The 21,757-nt window shown below is 37.2% G+C and overlaps 2 protein-coding genes across 4 annotated transcripts; both read right to left on the reverse strand.

Annotated features, from left to right (window-relative positions):
• Positions 1-1,742: 1,742 nt before the first annotated feature.
• septin3 (septin 3) lies at positions 1,743-15,467 on the reverse strand. 3 transcript variants are annotated; one of them, XM_084401595.1, is made up of 11 exons: positions 15,332-15,452; positions 14,499-14,802; positions 12,835-13,074; positions 12,616-12,744; positions 9,094-9,175; positions 8,399-8,536; positions 6,894-7,011; positions 6,716-6,808; positions 6,492-6,588; positions 4,029-4,080; positions 1,743-3,033 (listed from the first exon to the last, which is right to left on the reverse strand). In XM_084401595.1, exons 3-11 carry the CDS (start codon positions 13,070-13,072, stop codon positions 2,898-2,900), a joined length of 1,083 nt encoding a protein of 360 aa, XP_084257721.1. In that variant the 5' UTR covers positions 13,073-13,074; positions 14,499-14,802; positions 15,332-15,452; the 3' UTR covers positions 1,743-2,897. The 3 variants fall into 3 exon arrangements, with proteins under 3 accessions (XP_084257721.1, XP_084257720.1, XP_084257722.1); XM_084401594.1 differs by lacking the exon at positions 14,499-14,802 and having other exon boundaries at positions 15,332-15,467; XM_084401596.1 differs by lacking the exon at positions 14,499-14,802 and having other exon boundaries at positions 4,024-4,080; positions 15,332-15,459.
• LOC311279354 (uncharacterized protein) lies at positions 15,366-21,143 on the reverse strand (the record flags this gene model as incomplete). The annotated part of the gene is made up of 3 exons (XM_084390780.1): positions 20,661-21,143; positions 17,671-19,274; positions 15,366-15,448 (listed from the first exon to the last, which is right to left on the reverse strand). The coding sequence occupies exons 1-3, from the start codon at positions 21,071-21,073 to the stop codon at positions 15,366-15,368; spliced, it is 2,100 nt and encodes a 699-aa protein (XP_084246906.1). The 5' UTR covers positions 21,074-21,143.
• Between the last annotated feature and the right edge of the window lie 614 nt (positions 21,144-21,757).

The raw sequence follows: 21,757 nt of genomic DNA on the forward strand, positions 1-21,757 counted from the left end.
GTGAGTTATTTCAGTGTGTTACCGCTCCGATTGATCAATATTCACCTAAAAGAACCGGTTCATAAGAGTATTTTTCCCCCTCCAATGGCATCGTGTGAGCCCACATGCAGCCCTAGATTCAAAAGAATCATTCGTTCAGGAATTGGAGTACCGGTCACGTTTCGCGCGGCATTCTTAACTTGCGGCACTATAGCTTAATAATAATGCTACACAAATGCCGCAATAAAACCGCTAGAGAATCAGAATACAGGTCGGTTCTCAAACATGCATCGCACTAGCTGTTTCCTGCACTACTAGTGTAATTTTAAGAACCTTCAGTAAAACTGAATGTCATGAAAATCATACGAGAACATATGCTCTTTGTGTTTTTGCATCTATTTATTTTCTTGAACAGTCACTCAAATATTATTAACGGGGAAGGATCGCATGCCAGAGGGGGTGGGGGACTTGAGGGGGATGGGAGCTTGATGACCCGTGGGAGGAGTCGTCTGTCTATGCATGCAGGCTCAAATTTGTTGTTGTTTTTAGATCGCCTCTTTTTAACAAACCTGAATAAGAAATGTAAAAAAAAAGAAAGAAAAGAAATAGAAGAAAAAAAAACGTTTTTAAAAATGCACATTAAAAGCACACACCCAAACACCTTGCAGAGCCGTTCAACGGTTCGCGATGACTGCAAGCATAGGCTTTATTTGTGTGAAGGTCAGCCATTTTGTCATTACTTGCAGCATGTGTAGCTGTTTGAAATGTCTACTATCTGCAGTACCGCCTGCAAGCTGTTGGGCTCACAAAGATGAGAGAGACGTTTATTTGTAACCAATTTTAGATAAGATTCACTGGATTATGTCTATATTTGCATAAACAAATTTATCTTAATTAAACATTACAAATAAATGATTAAAGGAGTGATATTTTAGCACTAATAAATTAAGAACCCCTTAAGCGCTGAACCGTTTCAGTTGGACTCCACTTGATTGAGAACTTAGATTCAATTAAGTTAGAGGAGGTAAAATGTGGTCTGACAGTATACTACACTAGTACATGGTGTACACTACACAAACCAACACATACTAAAGGAGTAGCCTAGTTCTCTCAGATCACAGAGCAGCTGAGCAGGAAGCTGGCCCCGCCTCTTTTTTTTTTTAAGCCAGGCACACTGCTCCTGAAACGACACTCGGAGAGAGAAACACGACGGTATTTTCGTATCGTATAAAAGCCACGATAAATAACGCTGTCAAATTGACTATCACTTCAAATCAACTATCACTTCTAATCAATTACCTCAGTGCTAGAGGTTATTAAAGCACCGCACGAGGCAGAGCGGGCAGAACACGCTCAAGTCAAAATATGAGGGCAGGTTTACAAGATTCATCTGAACACACTGTGATGACACTTATTCAATGTTTTATAAAATCAAGTCAAAACCTAGTTGCAGCGTTTGACACACGATGGCAGGCAGGCACCAGTCATACGACAAACAAGAATTCGGATGGACTAAGAAAATGCTGTGTGAACTGAATAGAGTGAACTGATGTGTTGTTACGATTCAGTACTTCGCCACCCAGTGGGCTTTGTGAATACTGACGCAAATTTAGTATTTTGTTATACAGTTCCCCCTACAGGCAAAAGACGAGATGACAGTCTTCTTCCCGCTTCTGTTTGGAAACAAATAACTGCTGAACTGTGTTAAAAATAGAAAGAAAAGTAAACGTTCTGTTTTTCGATGCGAATAAAAGTCAAGGCAATCATGGCAAACATGTTTATTAAATTAAAACATAAGTATCGTAATAAATAAACCATAAATACAATATAAATAATGTTTCATAATTATTGTTCAAATGTGTTTATTATTCCACACCAGCATTGATTAAATGTGATATGAAAAAGATGAATGAATGGTGAACTGATTTAAGATCAGTATGAATCTCTAAGATTCCAACATGTGTATCAATCTGTGCAGAGATCGTGGGAGTGTTATTGTAAGATGGAATGTAAAAGTAATTACACACAATTGAAGATATTGGCACACATGAGATACTTCAAAGAAAATTACATCACATAAGAGACAGAAATCACTATTACCATATAGGCGAAATGATGAGAAAGCTTTGTTAAACGCAACTTTTCTACTCACTCACACAAACAGACACGCATACAAAATGTGCTGAAGAAAAACTTCTTGATTTGTAAAAGGAACTGATCATTTTTAATCAGTGTTCTTTCAGTTTCTTCCTGAAGTTTAATTGGCCACTGGAAAGCAATGTAAACGCACTAGCCACTGTGAATCCAGACATGCGTTTAAGTTGTTGCACTTGTTTGGAATCATCTGTAGGAATATACTTCAATGGTCACTTCAGCGTCCTCTGAGACTTGCTTTGGCAGAGATACACAGCAAAGATAAAAAAAGTACTTAGAGAAACACTGCTGTACCCTTATAGGGCCAAAGAGATGACACTTATTAAAACACTTTGCGTGTTAAGATTTAGTAGGCTAACTCATGTTCAATTGACACAGTTTCTAAAAGTGTGCTAAATGTTTTAATAGATCAGGCCCGTTGAGTAAGCTTCAGTGGCAGTGCAATCCCCCTTCTAACTATATTAAACGGCTCAAATGTGTCTAACAGAGGTTGCAGTAGAGGACGGAGGACAAGACACGATTATCACAAGCAATCTCGCTCACTAATATCAGCATAGTGAGCAACTGGAGAACACTTTTTCTAATTTTTCAAAGGTTGTGCGACAAGAGATGACGACAAGTTCCACAAAGGGTTAAAAGGAGCATAAAGACAAAACCTCCACAGCGACGAGATCTTCTGAGCATGCACAGCTGAATTATTACAAGATGAATCTATGTCTCCTCTCACATCCTTACTATAATGCTCGTTTTTTTTTTCTTCTTCTTCACAGGTTGCTTTCTTGTGTGTCATGGCCAGAGGAGTTTATGGGATGCAGACCTCCGTTATCGTTGAGCCTCTTGGCACGGTACGTCTCGTATTGGATGTTATGAGTGACCTCCTTCAGGTCCTGGAGGTGAGACCTGAATATATGAAAACATAGTGTCGAGTGTTTTTGGAAAAATTTCATAAAAATTGAAAACAATGTTTGTTTTTTTGTTGTTAATATTAAGAGAGCAATAAACCTTTGATATATATATATATATATATATATATATATATATATTAGGGCTGGGAAAAAATAATACATATGCATGTATATATTTAAGACTTTTATTTATTTATATATAAATTATTTATATTTATATATAATATAAATTATGTATAAATGTATATACAGTATATACATGCAAATATTTCTAAAATAAATACATGCATATGTGTGTATTTATATATACAAAATAATTATACACAGTACACACACATATAATATGCAAACACAAACTTTTATTTTGGATGCGATTAATCGCGATAAATTTTTTCCCAGCACTAATATATATATATATCAATAAATGACTGACTGAATAAATTATATACAATTTATACACTACTGTTCAAAATTTAGGGAACAGTATGATTTTTATAGTTTTTGGAAGTCATCTCTTATGCTCACCAAGGTTGCATTTATTTGATCAAAATTAATAAATAAAAAATATGTTGAAAATGTATTCCTGTGATGTCAAAGCTGAATTTTCAGCATCATTACTCCAGTCTTTAGTCACATGATCCTTCAGAAATCATTCTAATTTGATGCTCAAGAAACATTTCTTATTATTATCAATGTTGAATACAGTGTTAATATTTTTGTGGAAACTGTGAAACTTTTTTTTTTTTTCAGGATTTTTTTAATGAGTAGAAAGTTCAGAATAACAGCATTAATTTGAAATAGAAATCTCCTGTAACATTATTAATGTCTTTACTGTCACTTTTGATCAATTTAATGCGTCCTTCCTTGGTGAATATTAATATTAAAAAAATATATATAAAAACAAAACACGTACTGACCCCAAACTTTTGAACAGTAGTAAATACAATAAACTATTAAGATCACTATAACAAATAAAGTTGCATACATCACCTAATCATGAAATCACGAAGTAAGGAGAATTCGCAGTGGTTTGGGTTTTCAACTACAGGGACGGGGGAAAAAAAACTTGTTTTGTCAGAAACATGCACCAACACAACAATATACTGTACACAAGTACAAATACACAAGGTTTACTATAAAATAGGTAATTCTTTTTATGCAGTACCTCAAAAAGTTTCATTGAAATGTGATTATTAGGAAATGCATGTTGTCCTGCCCTAAATAAGATGCCTCAAGTACATGGGTCAATGACGTGACGGGTCATTTTTTTGTCCAAAGGCCTTAATAATAATAAAAAAACAAATATATAACATCCAAACTATGTAAGGTAGTACAACTTGATCTCTTTTACTGAATCCAAAAGGTTTTAATTATATTTTACTACATATAAAGCTATTGTAAAGGTATTGTGGAGTATTTTTCCAAATTTTAGAAAAGAACCGCCCTCTCCACTTGCACATGTGCAACACTCTACCTGCTCCCGAGAGGGAACGCCTATTAAACGTGTGCGAGAGAGCATGCACGAGCCCAGTTCTCCTCGTGCATGCTCTGTTTACAATTTGCTGTCGGCATCGCTCATACATGCTTACTTGCAAGCACGTATGACGGCCTTACGTAAACATATCACCAGAATGATTGACAATTAGGAAGACCAATAGTCTTGATGATCCACCCGGAAAAAGAAAATCCTCCACTATACCTTTAAAGATTTTGAAGTGTCAAAAGGTCATTCGGTAAAACCGATAAAGTAAATATTTAAATGGAATAATATTGTTTTTAATAACTAAAGGAACTACAATAATACAAATATAAAGCAGATAAGGCTCTTTTTTTTTACATTTCCCCTTTTCTCCTTTCCCTGTGCAATGTTTTACTTGAATATGTTGGAGTGTTTAGAGTAGTCCAATAAATGATTACATTTATGAGATCATTGATAATTTTATTTAATATTTCTTCTGTGGTACACACTATATACTATCTCAACATTAATGTCAAATCAGTTTTTAACTTTCAAATCAGTGGTTAAACCGAATGACTTTTTTAGTGACAAATTTTTTCCATCTTGTAAAAAAAGACAAAAAACAGTGTTAATTGATTGTACAAACCACAAAATCTTATTGTTAACACCTACGTAAACTAAAAAATGGTTTCAAATATAGTTATATCTCCATTCTATTTTTGTACACTTTTAAAAACCTTATTCGTCAATGACCCACATACTAACAGTGGAAAGCAGTACTAAGAACAGACAGAACACATGAATGTTTTTGTAACTTTTTGAAATTTAATTATAAAATGTCAAAAGGAGACAAATAGCACATAGGGACATGGTAAAATGTGTCTGGTAGAAAAAAGCGATTCAAATGCCTTGTGTTCACAATATTTGTATTATTTTGTGCAAGTATATAAACCCTAAAACATAATCCTCTTGGAAGCATTTTCGGTCCTTGTTTTGAGTGAAACATAAGCTGATTTTCTGCTGGGAATAAAATATATAGAAAATTACCCAAATATTGTAGATGATGGTGATGTGTAAAACAGCGGTGATGTGCAAACTTCGTTCACACGTAGTTGGGTTCAGTAGGGTCAATCTGTTAGTCAAAGTCTAATTTTAAACCCGAAAACAAACAAACTTGTAGGATTTTGGCAAATGTAAAACAAATTTTAAATCAGAAATATTTAAAGCCCCCCTGTGGTGGGAGCTTTTTATGTTGTTTATGTGTCTATGTGGTGTTTTTAATATGCTTTAAGACAAACCATGTGCAAATTCACAAGTCAACACCATTGCTGAGTATTTTCTCCTTAAAACTGCAGAGAACCAAAGACAGTCTCAAAAATCTCTGGTGTTTCTGACGTCACAAACTACCTTATAACCAATCACGACAACGTGTGATCGTCAATGAGTGGATCTCTGAGCTGGTGTGAGTGAGTGGAGGCGGTGCTAATTTGCATATTCATAGAACCGCGTATGCTAAATGAGGCAAGAGTGTAGAGTTACATTCAAGCTATTTTAAGGCATGAAGTATTTTTAAGGAAAGCACATTTAAATGTGTCATTTTGGTGATTAAAGATGAGTTTTAAGGGATAAAATGACTGACTACAGGGGGACTTTAAGGCTCTGCACTATTTCTATTTTACTAATCAAATAAGAAAGTTTTTAATTGATCAAGTAATGTTTGATCATCACATTTCAACTGTAAAACGTGTTAATCGTTCAATTAAGCCATTACAAACTTTTAAAATAGGGTTATGTGTATTTATATGAGGGGGGCGGGGGTGTATGGCACAGTGATTAACTAGGAAACTTAAAAATGGCACTTCATTACAAAAAGGTCGCTGATCCCAGATCTAATCGAACAGAAATAAATATTCTTGACACTAACAGACCATTTTTTATCTTAGAAATCTGCGTTAAAAAGAAAAATAACACAGCAAACACTTCTGCCCACTCACCCTCCACCACTCCCCAGGCTGTCTTCCTCCCTAAAACTCGTTTCCCATTGACCTGGTACTCTTTATCACTTCCTACCACGGCAAAGGGCATCGTCTCCTGTAATGCACAGATTTAATGGGACAAACATAATGTGAAAACAAATTGACCAACAGATGAGAGCGTCCATAGATGAAAGAAGAGATAAAAAATAAGTAAAGAAAAAGAACAGCATGTGAGATCTTACCCTGATCTTATCATTATCACTCTTATCCATGTCTTCATCAAACTCTTTCTGCGGATAACACTCGATCCCACACACTTCCAGCTCCTTCCTCACCTGCAAGGGATTATGGTGAACTCTAGTTAATCGGTGTAACGGACTTGATAATGAATCACCCCGTGAATCCGTCTTTCGTTCTCACCTTTTGTTTAAACTCAATTTTCTCTTCAAGAGTGAGTGTGTCCGATTTGGCAATGACAGGAATGATGTTGACCACACGACTCAGATGTTTCATGAACTCAATGTCCAACTGGCGAAGCCTGAGAAGGGGAAATAAGGGGGAAGATATATGATTAATAGACTGATATAATCTGATTTTATAACCGGGACACTGGTCTGCCTAAGGTTCACGGTTTGACTACTGTTGCTCAGTCAAGCATTCAGAACCTTACTGGCTGAATGAGGAGCACTCATGCATGTGGTCATAAAATCAACACAGCGGCTTGTTTTAATTACCAAACCTGCAACGGCAAGCATTTTTCAATTATTGACAAATAATAAAAAGAATTCTGAGAGATGTGAATACTCTGAAGAAGCACACAGAAATCCAGATGTCTTATTTCCGTCTTCTAGAGACCAGTTTAGTCAATTACAACGTGTCAGCAATACGTGAGCTGATTCAGTATGTGATTAGCTTATGAAAAAGATGTGCACTTAACTGTATTGAATGAGCACTTGTAATGTACTTCAGATCTTAAAAACATATTTGTAAAACTGTACTTGCAGATAATATGATCTGAATTAAATAAAGGCCATTTAAGTGTACTTAAAGAGAGTACACATTCATGGCTATATTTCTTAACACTTATGTACACTTTTAAAAAATTACACTATGAAATAATGTCAAAATAAAAGACTTAAATTACATTTTAAATGCTCTTCATGCTTTAAAGCAAACTTGCTTTGATATATGTTGACTGACATACTATAAAGCACAATGTACTTGATTATAATTTGAATTGTAGCATGTTATTCGATATTGCATTTAAAGTTAATATTTTAACCCCAGGTTTCACAGACAAAACTTAAGCCTAGTCCCAGACTAAAATGCATGTTTTAACTGAAAGCAACTTGCACTGACATGTCTTAAAATATGTCATATGTCATATTGTTTTGTCTCAAGGTGCAGTTTTTTCTAAGGTATGTTTATAAAAGCTACTTAAAGGTCCTAATTGAACTAAAGGCTTAATCTGAGCCTTGTCTGTGACACCAGGCCTTCATTACAAACGTGTAATTAAAATATATACATGACATTCAAGTTTCAATAGAAATGACATTACATTATATTTTAGTTTAGTTTATCATTAATGCTTGTCAGTACATTCGGCAATACGCTTTAACCATATTTAAAAAGCAATAGAACTAATTATGAAATTAAATATGTACTTAAGTGGGTCAAAAAAGTACTCTTAAGTTCAACTAATTGCATTTGATATGAATGTAAACTATAATGTAATTTCACTTAATTGCAAATAACATGCAATTAAGTGTCTAAAAACATTACATTGAGTTTGAACTTAGGTATTCTTTTAAAGTATATTATTTCTGTAATAAGGTATCTTTTTAAAAAGTATGCTTAAGTGTACACACTATGTGAGCTGTTTTACATGGTAGCTATGTGAGCTAAAGTAAAATATGTAAACTCACGAGTGTCCAGTTGGGGATATGAAGTACAAGCAGCAGTGCACTCGGGTATCAGGGATGCGTTTCTTGCGAGCAATGTTGACTTCTTCCTTTAAAAACTTTTCATATTGTTCATTGATGTATTTGGATATGGGCTCCCAGCTAAGAACAAAAAGGAACAAATCAACAGTGTGGCATGTGGAGAGTTGTGTTAGAGTACATGAAACTTGGAAACAAAATGGAAGCACATGGAAAAATGGACTTTCTTTGTGAAGGCACTAAAACAACAGTGTTAAAGTTTTAGGTATGCTTTGTTTATTCATGAATGAAATGTTTTTCATTGTCATGACAGTTAGCAGCAGAAGATTCAACCCCCAACGCAGCAGCGTTTTGTCTGAGGCATTTGAATGACAGAAAAATACTGTGTTGCTTTACTGAGACCCTTGGATGTGATTACTGGGGGCGAGCTGCCAAACCAGACTCACATTTGGCATCTCTACCAACAATCTGATTCCTGTCTCGGGAAATTAAGTGCAAATCTGGAAGTCGAAACACTGACCCTCACACCTTGAATATGTTTTTGATGCCAGTTAGTAGCGGCTGACACGAATGCATGTCCTCAGTTTCTCCGATGCAGTGATGGCATTTTGGATCATTTGCGAAAACTAAATTGTTTGAAAATAGTTATGAGTCCTTAACAGAAATCACACAGTACTCACCAATTATCATTGTTGATTTGGTCCCCAAAGCCTGGTGTATCAACGACTGTTAACTTCATCTTCACCCCTCCTTCCTCAATCACTGCAAAATCAACATTTATCAGAGCTACAAATGCAGCATGTTAGATTACAGTGATTGTTTCAGTTTAAATACCAGAGTATAATATGGGATCAGACAGGATACAGTAGTGATGTTACATTTGACACTGAAGCTTCAAAGCGCGTATCGAGTATGTAGCGCAATTTCTCATGAAGCTCCGTGCCAGAACGCGTATTGTTTTCAGAGAAACACGTGATTAACGAAAAACGAAGCCTGACTTTCTGTCCAGTCACGTGAATGCTTCACTTTGTGTGTCGTAATGTTTGAACCCAGACAACTACTCTACAGGTTTTTGGAAGTTTAAGTCCATTTACTAAAAAAAAATTTTTTGGTAATATATTTATATAAATAAGCCTACAGCCTATGTTACATGATCATATATTCTGACACATAAACAGAATAGAAACCATAAAATAATTAGACCAACATTTACTTGCATCAAGCAACTCTGTTGGTATTTTTATTTCTGTACAGTATTAATATAACTGTTACATTTATTTTATTGCCACACTTTAATATGTGAATTATATTATCAGAAAACTGAACATTTAGCGTTATCAGGCTTTTATTTGTGCTTAATGGATAAAACAATGGCGCTGTGCACTCAGCTGTTCATAAACATGGCTGCTATAAATTTGACCTGCCACAAGATGGCGCTGTTTTCGGCACTCTTGATGCTTCGAATCTTTTCCCGAAACATTCAAGGGAAAGCCTCAGTGCTTCATGAGCCTTCATTTGCCCATCCCTAAGCGACTCGACTCGACTCGACTCAAGAGGTAACATTAAACAACAATCCAGCACAGGACTGAAAACACAGGGAGATTAAATAGGGAGCAAACGAGGCAGGTAACGAGGGAGGACAGGAGGGGCAAATTAACCAATAATCAGGTAACAAGATGGGCAGGGTTAGACAATCGACAGGAGAGCACATGGCACAAGGAAACACATGACAATCCATGTGCTCACACCAAATACAATCACCAGCCACGTGCTCCAACAAAACAAGACTTGAACACGCAGCTAATGAGAACACTCATAAACCACGTGTTCACACAAAACATGACAACTTGAAAGCACGCAGCCAGTGATAAACACAAGGCACAGACAAGACAAACCAGGAGTGTCAGGGCTCTGTCACAAAACCAAGAAATAGACTAGACAGAAGTGACAGAACCCTGACATACAGTGGTTCAATGTCACAAGATAACCTCCATTATTTTGTCCATACAGTGGAAGTCAATGGGGTCCAATGTTGTGCACTATATGGACAAAAAAGGATAGTTCACCCAAAAATTTAAATTCTGTCATCATTTACTCACCCTAATGTCGTTCCAATCCTATAAGACTTTGGTTAATCTTCGAAACACAAATATCTGAGAGGAATTGAGAGGTTTCTCTCCCTCCATTGAAAGTCCAGGTACCCAAAACTTAGGCTACGTTTACACCGTCAGTTTTTGGGGTTGACAACCGCATTTACTTACAGGTGTGAGTCTCGAAATGTCCCGTTCACACAGCAACTTACAGTAGCGTCTTAAAGGGATAGTTCGGCCAAAAATGATATTTAACCCATTATTTACTCACCCTCAAGCCGTTCGAGATGCATATGTCAATCTTTTTTCAGACTAACACATTTTCAGTTATTTTAGAAAATGTCTTAGATCTTTCAGTGGTTATAGTGTGAAGCTATGGGGTCCACCTCCTTCAAGTCCCAAAATGTGCATGCATCCTTCACAAAAGTAATCCATCCGGCTCCAGGGGGATAAACGAAGGCCTTCTGAGGGTAATCCGTGCGGTTTTGTCGTAAAAATAAACATATTTAAAACTTTATAAATGAAAATAACTGGCTTCCGGTAGCGGTCGACGCGCGTTCACAGAGATGGATGCTGGCGTATGACGTAGGACGTAGCGTAGGAAGCGTCGTGACGTAGAACGAACGTAGAGTTTTGTTTTGCTCTGCTCTCTGGCTGCGCTATCACGTTCGTTCTACGTCATGAGGCTTCCTACGCTACGTCCTACGTCATACGCCAGCATCCATCTCCGTGAACTCGTCTGAAAAAAGATTGACATATGCATCTCGAATGACTTGAGGGTGAGTAAATCATGGGTTAAATATCATTTTTGGCCGAACTATCCCTTTAAATACTGTCTGTATGAACATGCAACATTAATCAAGCCCGTATTTTCTTACCAGTAACCGAAGCGACAGTGACCAAAGTAATAAGAAAGATGGCGACGTCCATAAAACTGAAAGGTCATATCACTTGATACGACAAGAGTCCAATCGAGCCACGAGTTCATATGTCAAATCTTCATTAACTGATAGCAGCTTTTACATCTGGGTGGAGAGCGGAGCATTTGGGTCGCACGTACAACACAAAACTGATGTGAGCAGCTCCGGTGGAGAACAGTGACTGGATCTAGAACTATACTTTTAGTTCAGACATGTTTATCCAGACACAATGTAATGGCGATTTAAAATATTTGCACCTGATCTCTAATGACTTCCATTTAACACAACAGAACAATATCACACAGGGGTCTACACAAGGTTTAAACATGAAATATATTAAATACCTAACCTGTTAGTGCCTTTTTCTGAACACCATTTGGATGCATATGGTATCATTTAGTTTGCCAGCTGTTCACCTACCTAAGCGGATTCACCATCAGCTGGCCTCCTGACTTACCCTGGGCACAACACATGCCAGTCTACACACATCTTACTCACAAGCACCATACACACTATAGGTCACCACTGTGCTCCAATTCCCGGTGTATTGATTTACATGAGCAGACACTAACTGAGTCTTTCTTAATTAGCCCATGATGTCTATTTCTGTCCGGTAAAAGGTCTGTCCTATAGCAAACAGTGGCTAAAAGCCAAAGGCCCCTCAAGGCAAGTCATTTAACTCGGCGGCCATCTTTGAAACGCCTCTCGTGCAGCTATTTCAGTCATACAAACACAGCTCCTATCTCTCTGAATGGGGAAACATCAAATTCTCCATAGCTGTTCACCAAGCATATGATTAAATTTCCTCTTTGAAATCACCAATGAAATCTGACAACAACCGTCGCATACATTTTGTTTCTAAATGCTCAAATCATGACAAAAAAAACTGCATTTTTCAGGCTGGACCAGCCATTGGACATGTGCAGTCATAAGCGTGCGTCTCAGGACACTGACTGTTTCTAGAGCAAACTGAGCTTCTAAAGGCAGCTGCAGTGGCGCAATGATTTTACCAATTGGTGATTGGCTCTTTTATTTAGAAGGCGGGATTTATTCCACAATATTGCATGATGCACTTTTGCACTTTCTCCCATTCATAGCAATATGAGTGCACTGTCTTTGTATTTCTAAAGTCTTTGCTAAAAGTTGACTGACTGAGAAACTGTTACATAAGTCATGATCAATATTCTCTTACCATGCGAGACAGATTTAATCTCAACAGTCTTTGGAATCTTGTCATCACGACTCCAGCTTGCGCTCCTCCTGCTCACCTGTGACTTAAAGAGAGTATTCACTAAAGTGGACTTCCCAAGACCACTCTGACCTGGAGAGAGAAAGCGAGGTGGAATGGTAAGAAACAACATTCAATCGGGAAAAACTATAAAAACAGAAACTTAATCACTCTCCCACCCACCAACCACCATAATGTTGAAGTCAAAGCCTGTCTTCATGGTCTTCTTCCGCATCTGCTCGATGATGGTGTCTATACCGATGTATCCAAGCAATGCAGATCCTCGACCTGACCCTTGACCTTCACCCCCTGTTCCTTGGGGTGAAGGCAAAAAGGGAGCGCCAGAAGGTGGTGCCACATGAGAGGGCTTAGCTGGGACGACAGGTTTAGGTCTCACTTCAGGGGGCACAATTTCTGACATGTCTGTGTGAAAGAATGAACATTCAATACATTTAATCAGGCTAGGTGTTATTACACTATAAATCCTACACTGTGCCGCCCTTAACCCTAGCAAACTGTGCATAGTTTTGTCATGTGATCAGCGCTGCACATTAGAAAATTGATAAGCATTTTTAATGCTAAAAATACTTTTTTTTTCTTCTTTTTTTTTTGCATGTGAAAGTACATTTTTATACATAGCAAGTACAATAAATTTTGTGTCAAATCATGTATCCACAAAAAAACAAACATATCAGACATGTTGGTGAATTGCCAATTTATTCAACAATGCAAATTATTTGGCTAAAGATTAATCAAATTATTAAGATGTAAAGGAGACATTAAGCTTTGCATCCAAATGTATCCAAAAATATCCTGAATAGTAAACCTTTAAATGCAATTAAGCAAAATATGACCTAAAATAGTTTCGTTTATATTAATATTATAATTGTAATTATTTATTTGAAATGAATTCAAATAATTTTATTTGAAATGTAAGCGGTATATAAAATATTCTGAATACAACATTTTTAAATGTAAAAAATATGCAGCATAATACAACTTAAAATAATTTTGTTTATATGAATTTTAGTTATAGGCTATTAGTTATTATAATATTATTTTAAAAGTAAATGGTATAACTACATTCAAATATTAAAAAATAAGACGTATTATAGTGTGGTTCACATTAATATCTATATTAATATAATATAATAATATTCAAAAGCTGTATATATATGGCCCAATGTTATGCTATTTTCAAATTACACTGTACAGCAGAAATCTTGAAATATTAGTTTTAAGTCCTGTTTCTTACTCCCTGGCCTACCGGAAAATTTAAGTAAAAAGTGGCACAGCTTACCCCACTTTCCCTAATTTGCATGAACAATAGTTACTCAGAAACAACAGGATCAATTGGGAAAAACAACAAAAATTAGACAACAGTAAATAATTTGGCTCAGAAAGACAAACACCTGTGTGTGTTATTTTTTAGTGCTCCTATTTCCCAGCCTAGTCCACTTTAAATGCTCCACTGAGTTGTCGGCCTATTTTAACACCATATGCCACAGACATAAGCAACAAATAATGAATTATTACAGAAGCACTCAACAAATCTCTTTATCGGATTAATCACCCACGGCTCGACCTTTCCCACGCACTAAGACGCTCTATAAACACAACAAGAGATTTCCTTCAAGCGACTCTGCATGATGTGCGTCTTTCATGGATAATTATATTAATATTACTCGCATTTTAAACGTTACAAGCTGTTTATAAATCACGTGGAAGCCAAACACCAGCATGTTCATGGGTTCATGCACACATATTCTCCCGAATTGTTCGTGTATTTACCTCAAAAGGATTCGAGTGATAACGAGTAATTAAAGGGAAACACTCTTCCCACTTACCAATCCGTTTTTGTAGCGATCGCAGGATGTGTTTTATTCTCGTCCTTTTTTCTGCCTTTCTCCGCTGTTTTACAGTCTATTAAAGTAGGCTATAAGTAGGCTAAGGCAGCAGTTGAACAGGCGTTAGGGAATGATCATGTGTTCAGGTTCACCTCTCTTCCTCTTTCTTTCACTCTGCCTCTCGCCTTTCTATTCGCAGCTCGATGCACCTCATTCCTTCCTCCACCCTTTTTTTTTTTTCGTTACCAAGGAAACTAACGGGAGACTGGGGGATGCAGCGCGCATGCTCAGTGCGCGGGTCGACCTGAAATTAGGGATTCGGGTCGTTGGGTGATATGATATTTGACTATTTGATATTTAACTCTTAGCCGTTTGTCTGTGTTTGTTTTGGCTTGTTTTGTACAGATATTTTTATAGGCCACTTTACTAAGAATTATGTATCAAGCAGAATAATTATGCTTTTACTAAACCAATGTGACTAAAACAACGCGACAGAATGTAGAGTGCAACGGGACTCTTTAAGGAAAACGTGTTTTTTCCCGGTTCCAAAATATATGATTATGGAGTTTATAGAGCAAAATAATTCATAAACAAACAATAGCCTAATTATCAGCTAATAACTATCCCGTTCTGCTGACGTCATCAAGTCCTCTTATTTTCCAACTCTCTTCTCCATTTTATATTAAATACTTATTAAATATTCAGAAATACATAATTTTATGCAAATAAAATCTTTCATTTTAACCTAAACTCACAATACCACATAACGGTACAAAACAAAACTTTCATTTTGATTCGCGCTTCTCTCTTCAAAACTATAGGCCTATACTCACATTTTACGGCTTTGTATTCCGGTGCCTGCCTGTCTCATGCGTTCTGTTCACATGTGGAGTGTTTGTGGCGTATGCAGTGGCCACTGAAGTGCCGTTGAGCGTCAGTGTGGCTTTTACCTCAAAACAGGGTTATCTCAATGTGTTTAGACAGGCCTGTGCTTGATGATAAGGCAGAGTCCCTGGAGCATTTACCCTTTGGACAGTGACATCACAGTCTAATCACATGATCCCAAAGAGCAGTCACACACAGGGCCTAAAACTAACTTTTTGCCACACCTGCCAATGGTACCTTAAGAAAATTTACCGGCCATAAATATTTTTTTACCTGGCATGAAACATAGATTAATCCTTATTAAAGTTACAAAAGTTATTTAGTCAAGAGCAATGAGTGATTGTTCTGTCTTTTGTTGTTTTATTAACATAAAAACACAGACAGCCGCAGGAATACTAGGCTGCTGTCACATTAAGCTAATGCATGGATCCAACACACACGTGTGTTTTTTTTATTTTTTTTATGAACTATTTACATTCAGTTAAGACACAAGAATACTTGCCAAGACAGGCATTGTGACATAATATTGTTTAAATATATGTCTGTTCAAGCACAAGAAGATGTGAAAGAGAGCTTAATTTCACGCACTGTCTGATGTGAGATGCAGATTTCTGTGCGCACGCTTCGGATGTTTTCGCACAGAAAACTTACCACATAGCATGCGAGTAATGAATTGAGTTCCCTTTCGCATCTTCTTAAGCTTGAATTTTTAAATTGACAAGGCTTAAAGGGATACTCCACTTTTTTTGGAAATAGGCTCATTTTACAACTCCCCCAGAGTTAAACAGTTGAGTTTTACCGTTTTCGAATCCATTCAGCCGATCTCTGGGTCTGGGGGTCCCACTTTTAGCATAGCTTAGCATAGATCATTGAATCGGACAAGACCATTAGCATCTCTCTCAAAAAAATGACCAAAGAGTTTCGATATTTTTCCTATTTAAAACTTGACTCTTCTGTAGTTACATCGTGTACTAAGACCGACGGAAAATTAAAAGTTGCGATTTTCTAGGCTGATATGGCTAGGAACTATACTCTCATTCCTGCGTAATAATCAAGAAACTTTGCTGCAGTACCATGAGTCCAGCAGGCGTAATGATATGACGCAGCACCTGATAATAGTCCCCAGCTCAGTAGCCTATTATCAGGCGGCATGCGCTGCGTCATATCATTACGCCTGCTTCACCCATGGTACGGCAGCAAAGTTTCTTGATACACGTCTTAGTACACGATGTAACTACAAAAGAGTCAAGTTTTAAATAGGAAAAATATCGAAACTCTTTTTTGAGAGAGATGCTAATGGTCTTGTCCGGTTCAATTCATTATGCTAAGCTATGCTAAAAGTGGGACCCCCAGACCCGGAGATCGGCTGAATGGATTCGAAAACGGTAAAACTCAACTGTTTAACTCTGGGGGAATTGTAAAATGAGCCTATTTCCAAAAAAAGTGGAGTATCCCTTTAAACTTTCGTGACGATTCAACACTGCCCCGTCAACTGTCCTGAGCATCGTTCACGTTTGTTCATGTTCTCACAATTTTGCATTGTTTCATAAATCTGCTACCAGCTGATTGACACCATTTCATATACTCTGCAACACAGATTTTACTCGCATTTGGCTCTTGGCGAGTGTTAATTTTACGCCCTAGTCACACATACGCTGGTTGTCATCACTGTCCCACTTTCAGTTTTAATTACAATTAGAGTGTTCATAAATATTAGAGTTGCAGGCCAGTATCAGATTAGATTAATGTTTTTCTGACAAATATGCAAGTGGTGCTTGCTCATATTGCCAGGTCAGTGCTATTCAGTGTTCTGAGTGAGTTTTAGCATGTTGCTATGCGATTGCCAAGGTATTCTCAGTGATGTTTAGCACATTGCTATGCTGTTGCTAAAGTGTTCTGAGTGATTTTAAACACTTGCTGCAATTTCTAAGGTGTTCTACTAAGTGATTTTTTGATGCAGTTGCTACAGTGTTCTGGATGGTTGGTTGTTTTCCTTAGGCACATCATTTGAGATATCAATATGAAGTATTATATTGTGCACCTAAGTAAAATATTTAGGCTTAGGGAGTTTCAAACCCCTAACCCTATAGGTATGAGAAGTACTAACTGTGATTCTCATCCAAACATGCTCAATTAATGACTAGTTTAAGTCTTCCTACCTGACACATGATATTCTACATGCTTAGATTGTTTATATACAAAATTTATATGAGGCTGCTATGTATATATTTGTGTCCTTACATTCAATCCTACTAATGTAATTCCAGCAATTTGTCTTTGCACTTACCTGTAGACACGCATTCTTCAGGACAGGACCGTACATCAGCTCCACTCCTCATGTCTGCGACTACAGATGGCTGTAATGGTGGGGGGTCTTCTTGCTCTCTTGACCACGGGTGGTTTATTTCTCTAAATCTGTCACAATCTGTTGTATGAAGTGTGTGTTTGGCCTCTTGTCGTTGGTCTAGAGTGAATGAACACTGCAGCAAGCAACCAGCTGCATCACGTTTCTTGCCATCAAATTTAGTTGGACAACTAGAATCACACTTTTTGTATAACCGTGTACCCCTGTATTTTCTTCCGAATCTGTAATCTTCATGCAAGGTCGCTTCGCTTGAAGAGGATTTAGAAGATTCTGAATCTGAAAGGTTGCGTCTATTTTGGGATGCATTTCTGACATCCCTCCCTGTGTTCGCTGTTTGGTTTGAGGAAGATCTTCTCCATGCCTGAGGAGTTTTGAAGTATGTCGGTCTACTGTCAGGTGTTCTTTTGATCATAGGTCTACAGATTCTGCTCAGCTGACCGCATTCTGTGAATGATCTGGGACTCTTCAAAGGGAACTGGAAGCTGCTCATTCGGCCGCACTGATCTGATGCATTATTGTTATGGGATGTGATGACGGAAGTGTCTGTTTCGGAAGCTGCGGACTGAGGCCTGATCTTTGGTTTAGACTCTTGGTTGTCATTGGCATTGGTTTGATTGTGCTGGGAGGAGTTAATCATCATATTACTTCCATTAGAACCATCAATGGTGGTGTTACAGTCCTCTGAAGCTCGGTTTTGCTTTGTCGATGAGCTTAATGAAACCAGTTCACTGTATTCCTTTGGAGAACTTCCATTTTTCACTTCTTGAAAAATATCCTTTTGGCTTGTGGTAGCTTTAGGTGATGAGGCTGGTTTTATAGGTGTTGATTTTTTGTAGAGTTGTGGGTGGTTTTGAGGTTTCTGACACTTCATGGTAGGTCTTGTTATCTGCGTGGCTGCCCCTAAAATTATCTTTGAATGAACAGGCTGTTGTAACTTTTCTGAAACACCAGGATGTCCATCACTCTGAATTTTTGGGTTGTTCTCTTCACTGCTTCCATTGATCTTCTCCAGATTAGACACGTGGGCAGTAGAGTTTATAATCCTCCCTGTTTTAATCAATCCAAGCCGGATTCGAACTAAAGTAGGGTCCTGGGATTGCCTCTTGTTTTGATAGCCTGCTAAATTTTGTGGTCTGCTTTCCATTTTTTCAACATGTCTGAGGTTTTTAGGGCTCATGCTTACAAACGTTGGAGGCTTGGTAACTTCCCTGAAGCAGACGTTCGAAGTTTGCTTTAGTTTATCTTGCCGTTGAGGTCTGAGTGAATCTTGTTGTAGGCCAGTTTGCTTTTTTTTACCCCTCGTGTTGGTTATGGGGATTGATCTGATGCTTCTCTCAGTGGATGAAATGGGTGAAAATCGAGATATTTTGCTGTCTACTGGCCATGTTTTACCATGTATATCAGCAGAATGTAATGGTTTGTCTTTGTCTGTTGGTAGCTCTCTAATTGTAGTCTCTGTTTGAGAAATGGTCTTGACTGACTTCAATTGTGATGAATTCAGGGATGTATCCACTGTATTGATGATGCTTTAGAACAAAGAACAATAGTATTAGGTTTGATCAACAAAATGAAGTAACCTTTTACCAAACTTTTCAACAGGGTAAAATACTGTAAAATTAAAGACATTAGCAAATATGTAATGTTTGGAAATTAAGGTCCTTGCACTCTGAGTCCGAAATGATCGGATGCGGTTTTTCGTTTTCGTCATTTGGTGGCTCTGAATTGTCAAAACACCTTTCAAAATTCTTGCTACGGATGCGAAAAAAGCGGATTTTTTTTTTATGACGGACGAAAGTTTCGGAAACAGTGTGCAAACATGATTGACATAGCGTGAGGTCATATTTATTTTGTAACGTGCGGAAATTTTGGATGAGAATTTCGGACTCGGTGTGCAAGGACCTTGACACATGATAATGTAGTATGTTGAGACAGGGGTTCTCACACTGGGGTCCAGACTCCAGGGACCCCCAACGGTGTTGCAAGAGGGTTCTAGGGGATCCATAGGAAAATGTGAGATAATTTTTTATTAGTATAATGTATTTTATTGGTAATGTATTTTTGTAAACGTTAACTCTAAAATTGCTTTGTAATGATATTTAGTGTTTAGTGATATTGTAATGCTATGCAAATAAATATTAATTTAACTGAAAATATTTCTCATTAGGTTTTTTCATATATATATCAAATATAAATATAAATAAATAAATAAATAAATATTTTCCAGATAATATTTTTATAGTTTGCTGTTGTACAGTAACAATAAAATGCTATTCAAATACATTTTAATTTAACTGATTAAGATGGGAGAAAATACACTTAATACAACTTAAATCTTTTCTAGATCCTAATTTTAATTTAATTTGTATACAATAACAATATAATAGCCAAATATTTAATATGGCAAAGAGAAATGCTTTAGTATCAGTTTTTCACAGTGAGTGTTAAAGTCCCCCTGTAGTCAATACTTTTATCCCTTAAAAAAATACATTTAAAATAGCTTGAATGTAACTCTACATCCTTGCCTCATTTAGAATACGCGGTTCTATGAATATGCAAATTAGCTCCGCCCCCTCTCACTCACAAGCTCAGAGATCCACTTGTTGACGATCACATGTTGACGGGATAGTTTGTGACGTCAGAAACAACAACGATTTCAAACCGTGTTTTTGATGCTTTGGTTCACTGCAGTTTTAAGGAGAAAATACTCAGCAATGGTGTTGACATGAATTTAAAGATGGTTTGTCTTAAAGCATAAAAACACCACATAGACATATAAACAACTTTATTAAAAATTAAAAACTTGATTTTCACCACAGGGGGACCTTAATATTTTAGGAAGGGGTTAATAAGGAGAGGAACTGCAAGTTTGGGGGTCCTTAGCATCAAAAACATTTGCATTGAGATAAACATACCTGGTTGGAGAACTGTCAATCCGGTTCTCTTGTTCCAAGCTTTCGCCTGTCTGACTGAAGGAGGAAATGTGGATGGGCTTTTTTAAGACGACAGAGGGGGAAAGAGGCACAGGACAGGGGGACACTCTAGTGGGTGAAGTAGATGGGTCACATGTGGGACAAGGAGACAGACGAACAGGAGAGTAAGATGAAATAAAGTGAGACGATGGACTGAGACGAGAAGGAGGAGTGGATAAAGGTGAGAGACGCGAGGGAGAGGAGGTTGAGGTAATTGAACATATAGAGAGACTGGAAGGGGAAGGAGAAATAGGGCCAAGACTTGGAGAGAGTCTTGCTGAGGACAGAGAGGATGTGTTGAAGGAAGATCCTGTAGGTAATGTGTTTCCAGTCGGGTCTTGGTCACATGGGTTCATTGCAGAAAGACACAGCCTATACAATTTCAAGAAAAAGTTTGAGTATGTAACACAAAATATGTAGTAAGTTGTTCAATTATATGTAACTGTAACTAAAAAGAACCATGACTAGAAAAAAAAAATTATTCCAAAGTCTATTTTTCCATTGAATATTACAGAAAATTGTTGCATATGGCATATAGTGAGTACATCACATTCTAAAAGTGATATGCAATATTACTGACCTGTGATCCTGAGGTCTGTTTACTGGACGAGAGAAGCGAGAGAATGAAGGGGGAAGAGTGCGTCAGGAAATGGTGGGTACTAGACTTACATTCCCTCCATTCTTCTCATCTGAAGCTCCACTGTGTCATTCACCCACTCTCTTCACATCATACTCGCAAAATGGCAGAATTTGCACCAAAATCAAGTGTAAACACCAGTTTGTTTATTTCCAAGAGGGGAAAAAACATGCTACAATTATCCACTTTATTATGAATGACATTATATATGATTGTCCAAAAAATGATTAACCAACAGTTTAACATAACAGGTTTATTTCAAGAAACGTTGCATTCTGTTAATGAAAATCAGTTCAAATCTAGATGTTACTGACCAAAAATAAATTTAAGAGACACAAAATTATTGGCACGTGAAAATAGGCCTCGGACAAGAACAGTAGCCCACAAATAAGCACTTAACAAC

This window comes from Rutilus rutilus (assembly GCF_951802725.1).
Source record: "Rutilus rutilus genome assembly, chromosome: 2".
Taxonomy (NCBI): domain Eukaryota; kingdom Metazoa; phylum Chordata; class Actinopteri; order Cypriniformes; family Leuciscidae; genus Rutilus; species Rutilus rutilus.

Coding starts and splice junctions, on each gene's coding strand:
- septin3 (XM_084401594.1), bottom strand. CDS start 13,072: ATGTCAGAAATTGTGCCCCCTGAAGTGAGACCTAAACCTGTCGTCCCA. Junction 7,012..8,398: donor ATATCCCCAACTGGACACTC/GTGAGTTTACAT, acceptor TCCCCTTCTCAG/GCTTCGCCAGTTGGACATTG. Junction 4,081..6,491: donor AGCCTGGGGAGTGGTGGAGG/GTGAGTGGGCAG, acceptor CCGTCCCTGTAG/TTGAAAACCCAAACCACTGC.